The 7,500-nt window shown below is 37.2% G+C and overlaps 1 protein-coding gene across 1 annotated transcript in view; it reads left to right on the forward strand.

The window, feature by feature from the left end:
- Positions 1-1,055: 1,055 nt before the first annotated feature.
- The window catches only part of LOC130818064 (uncharacterized), an 8,153-nt gene continuing 1,708 nt past the window's right edge, over positions 1,056-7,500 (forward strand). The window contains exons 1-2 of the mRNA XM_057684093.1: positions 1,056-1,264; positions 1,600-7,500. The exon at positions 1,600-7,500 is cut by the window's right edge and continues 1,708 nt beyond it. Coding sequence (XP_057540076.1) covers positions 4,325-5,110 — 786 coding nt within the window. The 5' untranslated portion in view covers positions 1,056-1,264; positions 1,600-4,324 and the 3' untranslated portion in view covers positions 5,111-7,500. The remainder of the gene's footprint in view (positions 1,265-1,599) is intronic.

The following is a 7,500-nucleotide window of genomic DNA, read 5'->3' on the forward strand; positions in this document are numbered from 1 at the left end:
TATTGATATTTATGTAATAATGTTATTAGTTTTATAAAATGATTGAATATAAATATGTGGCACAGATAAGCGGGGATTTGACGGGTGGTGGGGCGGGGAAAATGGGTATTACACGGGGATGGATACCCAGATGGGTGGTGGGGCGGGGATGATTTTAGATACAAACCATCGGGGCGGGGACGGGGAAAAAAATTATACCCGCCGCGGGGATGGGGATTGCATTAACAGATGGGGATGGGGATGGTAATTTCAATACCCGCCCCGCCCCGTCCCGTTTGCATCCCTATCTATATTGATTGATTTTATACTTTTTAGGGTACATTATTTAATGTATTAGAAAACCATATATTTTATTTTAATTTTTTCAATTATTTATAATTATTTAATGTATTGGATATTTTAAGTTGGTTAAAAAATAATATACTTTTATGAGGATTTTTAATATTTACACTATCGAAATTGGTTACTTAAATGCAATGCATAAGTCTAATATGATTTAGGTTGTGACTAGGGCTATAAATTCGGTTACTCGGTCGGGTTTTAGATTCGATTTCATCGGGTTTGGATTTTCTCGGGTTCGGATTTTCCCCATGTGAATTGAAGAATGAAGAGTTGTAGTCGGTTAATTAAGTTGTTGGTTACTAGACAAATTTGGTTTAGCCTAAGATAAAGTCGATAAGATTTTATTGTGGGCCTGCATTTGTTTTTAAATTTTAGCTAAACTAAACTTGATTGAATTCAATCAAACTTATTATTAGCTAAATTAAACTTGATATGGTTAAATCAAATTATATCGCTTAATCACATTGTCGGGTTAATCTTGAAGTGTTGATAATGGGCCATTTTGGGTGGGATTATGTGGAGTACCTATCGGGTAAAGACGGGTTCGAGTTGTAACATGTCAGGTGCAAATCGAGTTCTTTTAATCACATTATCGGGTCAATCTCGGGTGTGGGTTGTTCTCGAGTCAGGTGCCGGTATAATAAGATTATAATTATAAATATATATGTTGATTGACTTAAGCTAACATCAAGAATAACAATTTTTGGTAGTGATCGAAAAAAATAGACTTTTCTCACTAAGCTAAATCAATAATATAATAAGATTATAATTATAAATATATATGTTGATTGACTTAAAAATGTGCAAGATCCAGTCATTTCCAGAGAAATTGAAAGAGAGGAAATGGAAGTAGTACTAACAGGGGTGCTGATATTTATACTAAGCGTAATTCTGTCGCCTGCGATGGAGTTTAAGTTACCAGGTAAGCAATAAGGATAAAGCTCTTTCAATAGTTTTCATTCCACACCATTGTTCTCAATCTTATCATCATCATCCTCAACCATATTGCATCTATTAGGGTTGAAGCAAAAGTTAATATATACTATGTAGTCCTGTGCAATTTATTAAAAGTATAATATTTTTCTAACAATTTTGTATCTCCAAATACTAAAGATGTCCTACATAAATTAATATTAAGGCCCTAATCTGTGCAGTTAAACATGTTGAACATGTTTAGAAACTCCTATGAGTCATCCATAAGATTTATATAGTACAGATTTCTCTGATTGATATTTCTATATGTTGATTCTTATGCAGACCTTACATGCTGTTTCATGGTCTGTTGCTGGCTCGGATCCTAAGTTTTTTTTCATCTCTAAGAATAGGTCAGTAGAACAGATATTGAAAACATAGATGCTGCATAACAGTGAGTGTATTTTAAATTTTTAGTGACATAATCCAGTTGGAATTTGCACCATGTAAACACAATTTGATTCTGTAATTCTTACATATAAATCAAATGTCAGACCTTTTTATGCTTACACTAACATCATTGTTTCGGTCAAAACACTTAACTTGCTTTTGTTACAAAAGGGAAGGCTAGTTGAGGTAATCTGGGGTATGCTACTTCTGATATTAGAGATTGGTCCTTGTATTTGGCTAACGTCTTGTAAAACAAGCACAGAGAGTTAGTTGTCCAGGAATGTCTACCAGAAAGCCCCTTAAATGCTTAAGACAATGATCGAAAAATAAATTGAGCAATAAATGCGAAAATGATTAATGGTGACAAATCACAAAAACTTACCTCATTAGGTAGTCAATGAAGCTATTTATAGTAGTCCCAATGATTGTTGGATTATAGTGAAATTAGCAATTGGTTTATAAGTAATTTTGTGTTGGAGTGGGCCTAGATTAATGGATAATCTGTGCAAACCAAGAAACACCAAGACTCGATCTTGCTGCAAAATTATGGAGTTACCAATATTTTTTATAGAGAATGATACCTAAACTAGCTGCCACAGAGCCTAGTGCAACAACTAGCTCCTCAAAACAAGATTCAGGCTCAACAGTTAACAAACTCATTGAGGGTCAAGAACCTCATAACACAACTCAGGAAACTGATCCAGCATCTGACACTACTAATGCTAAGAGCTGCTCTTTGAGCGGGCCATCTTTTCACCAGTTTAAATCCAAGGCTGGCCAAGAGGTGTTACTCCCAAAGGTGGTAACTATTGTATTGCATGGGCCACATGTGGGAGGTCCTTATTGCTTGGTCATTTTCCAAACCAAGAACTAAGTAGAAGGCTAGGAAGGGAGCCTGCTGAGGAGATTGTTTAGTTGTGTAGTATTGTAATTTTCTATTTTAGTTTTCGGTTATAAGCTATTAAGAAAGTTGTCCTTTTTGTCTATTAGTATGCGTGTCTTAGGCCGTTCATCCTCATGTTAGAAAGGCATATATAAAGTCTCATTTGGCTCCTTGTAATTTCATTCCAGTTTTCAAATAAAAATCTACAAGTTATTTTGAAGAGTTTTCATAAGGGAATTGAGAGTTCTTGATTCTATCCTGAGCAACCGGATTGTGAGAGAAACAAGAAGGTTTTTCCAGTTCTTCCGTTTAAGATTGAATGAGACTAATTCACTCTTGTTAAAGAGATCATTGCCTAGCCATATTGGCCTTTGGAAGGGTATTGATCACAGATCAGTAGTTACTGATCATATCCAATTAAATATCTGCCTATTCCTGATCATTCGCCATCAACCTAAGGATTCTTGGGAGGATATTGGTGCAACTTGTTATCAAAGCGAGGCCATGAAATTCAGGCAGGACGTTTAGAAGGAGGATTGAAGACAAATTTGAAGTTACTGCATCAAGAAAGAACAGACCCAGAAAAAGTCACACTGATCAGGTGATCTGTATTTTGTTTCCCTTATTTCCTTCGTCTGATCATTATCAAATCATGTATTTTTCTTTGTTAAGTGTTGTGTAGAGTTGATAAATTGGAGAATTTGGTTCTTTGTGTGACTGATTTCCTTGTGAAAGGAGAATTAGTCTGCAAGAAAGAGTTTCTTGATTTGTATTGGTGTTGTTGAGTTCTGTTTCTTCTGTTATCATGGGTTCTAACTCTAACATGGATTTCGAGACACGAGTAAACAATCTCACTGAACTTGTGAAGAGACTAACTGTAACACTTAATAATTCTGGAATCTTGAATAACCCCAGACCATCCTTTAATGATAAATCCTTGAATGTGGATGTGCTAGATTTTGAGGGAACATCTGGAAATCCAGATGATTACATAAATTGGGAAAATAGCCTTGAAAGGTACTATGAGTTTAAGGAGACCCCTGAGGATCAGCGTTACAAATTGGCTAAAGTTGGTCAAGTTGGCAGCCACTTGGTTGGAGGGTGTGCAAACACAAAGAAAAAGGGAGGAAAGGTCTAGAATAGACTCTTGGGAAAAATTAAAGAAACACCTCAGGAGGAAGTATGTGCCTTCTACGAATAAACAAACACTATGTAAATTGGGGTAATTTGAGACAAGGGTCCAAGACTGTTTCTGAGTATATTCAGGAGAGGGAGAGACTTGTTGTTCTATGTGACATAAATGAACCAGAAGAAATGAAAATAGGCAGGTTCTTGGGGGACTCAGAGATGAGATTAGGGAGAAGTTGGAACTAGTACAAAACCTTACCTATGAAGGTGCTTGTAGCGGTGCCTTAGTTTTTGAGAAATATACCAAGAACAAAGTTCAGTCCAACTTTAGAAGCATAAGACCTCAACCTAGAACAACCCCAACTAACAACCAGAAGACCTCTAGAACTGAAACCTTCAAAACTCAATCTAAGGATAAAACCTCTGCACTTATGAAGGATGTTATTTGCTTCAAGTGTCATGGGCATGGGCATTGTAAGAGTGAATATCCCAATGCTAGGGCCTTTACACAAAGAGAGTGGGTGGAAATCAACAGTAGATTTGGTCCTCGAGCTATGTTAGTATTCTTGGATGAACAGGAGGAAGTGGTGTTACCTTCAACCCTAGTAGATGGTCCAGATGGATCTTATACAAGTCAATAGTTTGGGCACTTTGGAACCAGCAGGAACTGAAACTTCTGAAGAGAGTGAGACTGAGCAGATCTATCTTGAGGAAGAAATACATAATCTGTTGGTTAGAAGGAATTTTCATGCTACCCCTAAGATTGCAAAAATTGACCAAAGAGAGAATATTTTTCAGACCAAGTGTAGAATAAATGGAAGCCTTTGTGATCTAATTATTGATAGTGGAAGTGACTCTAATTGTGTGAGTAAGGATCTAGTTACACAGCTGCATTTGGAAACTACACCCCACCCTCATCCTTACAAGCTTAGATGGCTTGATGAGCAAACTGCAAACTATGTGAAGAGACAATGTTTAGTGAACTTTAAGATAGGAACTTATGAGGATCAGGTGCTGTGTGATGTCCTGAACATGGATGCATGCCATGTTTTATTAGGCAGACTCTGGCAACATGATAAGAAAACCAAACATGATGGGTGGAGAAATGTGCATAGTCTCAAACATGAGGGCAAAACTAAGGAGTTACTTCCTTTACCACCACACAAGGCCGTTCCCCCACCTAAGACTAGGGCTACCCTACAATTGATGAGTAGGAAAAAGTGTGAGAAAGAAACCAAGTTAGGATTAGGATTGTTTGTGCAGTTCACCAAAGAAGTCCAGCCCACAACTAAGCAGATTCATCAAAGACTGTTAAGGTTGCTAGAAGAGTTTAGTGATATTTTCCCTACTGAACTACCTGAAGGACTTCTTCCTATCAGGGGCATAGAGCATTAGATTGACCTAGCACCTGGAGCCCCCTTACCCAATAAACCTGCTTATAGATCCAACCCCAAGGAGACTCAGGAATTGCAGAGAGAAATAGGAGAGCTAATGAAGAAAGGGTATGTAAGGGAATGTTTGAGTCCCTGTGTAGTATCTACTCTTTTAGTACCCAAGAAGGATGAAACTTGGAGAATGTGTATTGATAGTAGAAGTGTGAACAACATAACAGTCAAATATAGGTTTCCCATACCTAGATTAAATGGTCTCCTTGATGAGTTGAATGGGGCTGAATGGTTTAACAAGGTGGATTTGAGGAGTGGTTATCAAAAAATAAGGATGAAAGAGGGAGATGAGTGGAAGACTGCTTTTAAGACCAAGTATGGGTTGTATGAGTAGCTAGTCATGCCATTTGGACTAACAAGTGCACCAAGCACATTTATGAGGCTAATGACTGAAGTTTTGAGACCCTTTTTAGGCATGTTTGTAGTAGTCTACTTAGATGACATCTTAACATATAGCCGAAACATTGATTTGCACTTAGAACATCTAAGGGAGTTATTTTCTATGTTAAGGAAACAAAAACTGTTTGGCAATTTGGAGAAGTGTGCCTTTATGCTGCAAGAAGTAAACTTCCTAGGTTTCATAATTAGGAGAGAAGGGGTAAAGGCTGACCCGGCCAAAATTCAGGCTATAAGTCATGGCCAACTCTTCTAAACATTACCTAAGTTAGGTCATTCCATGGTCAGCTTCTTTTTATAGAAGATTTGTTAAGCATTTCAGCTCTATTATGGCACAATCACTGAATGTACCAAGGTGGGAAGGTTTGAGTGGACTAAGGAAGCACAACAAGCCTTTGAGTGCATTAAACAAGAGATGTGTAGAGCTCCCATACTTAGACTACCTGACTTTGCAAAACCATTTGAGGTAGAGTGTGATACAAGTGGCAAGGGTAAAAGGGCTGTATTACTGCAGGAAGGAAGACCTGTGGCTTACTTTAGTGAAAAGTTGAGTGGAAGTAAGCTCAAATATTCTACTTATGATAAGGAATTCTATGCTATAGTGAGAGCCTTAGAGAATTAGACTCATTATCTTAACGTGCAACCCTTTATTTTGAATTCAGACCATGAGTCTTTAAGACATATCAATGGGGCAAAAGTCAGCACCAGACATGCAAAGTGGGTGGAATTTTTGCAATCAATTACTTTTTCTTCTAGGTATAAAGCTGTAACATCTCGGAAAAACACGGATCGTTAAAAGAGAGATTTTTATATTTTAAAAGAAAACCAAGCAGGACCCGAGTTAAACCAAGATGTCATAAAGGCACGAGAAAATGAAATTTTTGAAGTTAAAACTTGTGGATCGAGTTCTACTTGAGTTATTGTAGATTAATTAGTGATATCATAGTCTTAGCAGCGGATAAAAGATATGAAACCAAAACTCAAAAGAGTACATCTCGAGAGCGAAGTCGCCTCTTAAATAAATCCATTTCTAAAAAGCTAATAAAGTTCAAAATTAAAATCCTTCCGTACTCTATCTATTTTATTCTTCAAATGTAATCCTCACTCCCCAGCCTGCAACTTAACTCACTGCTAGTTATTAACCCGGAAAGGACAAATAACATCATCGCAGGATCGTTAAGATCAAAGGTACACGTCAGCAAAAACTTCTCTTATAACATTAACATTATAACATAAAGCACAATGGCAACTTACCATACGTCGGCTACAGTTCAATATTTACTTTTTAATAAATTTCAAATGATTCATTGAGTCAGTCAACCATATTGCTGTACCTTCCCGGCCATATTGCCGGACCAAACCCCAAACTTCAAGAGTAAGACAATACATTAGGGGGAGCTAACCCCTAAGCAAGTCTCTACCATAGGCAACACGCCTTACTTCGCTGCCTATAGTTAAGTACGCATACCCCCGCGGTGGCTCATAATGCCCCCACAAACCACGAGTAAAATCTTTCCACCAATCGACGTCATACTACGTCTACTTTAAAGTTAGTGAGGTCATACTACCTCTACTCATTGAGTTATTGAAATCATATCTCTTGATTAAGAAAGCATAACATCATCTTCATACTTTATTCAATATATTATGATTATTATTATTAGTCCTTTATAACAACTAATCCACGATGTACAAAGTTTTACTGCGTGTACGTACCTTAAGATAGCAAATGCAAATCTTAAATGAACCTATCAACTTCCCGGCACGAATCGGCTTCCTATATGATTCAATCGTACATACGAGAATAAGCATATATTCACACTTTCTCAAACCACAATCAAGGCGCACACACACACACATCTAGCATCAAGCCACACTTGCAAACAATTCATGATCACACAACATACTTCATCACAACATAACATTAAATAAAATTCAGATTTA

Source organism: Amaranthus tricolor, chromosome 7 (assembly GCF_026212465.1).
Source record: "Amaranthus tricolor cultivar Red isolate AtriRed21 chromosome 7, ASM2621246v1, whole genome shotgun sequence".
Classification (NCBI taxonomy): domain Eukaryota; kingdom Viridiplantae; phylum Streptophyta; class Magnoliopsida; order Caryophyllales; family Amaranthaceae; genus Amaranthus; species Amaranthus tricolor.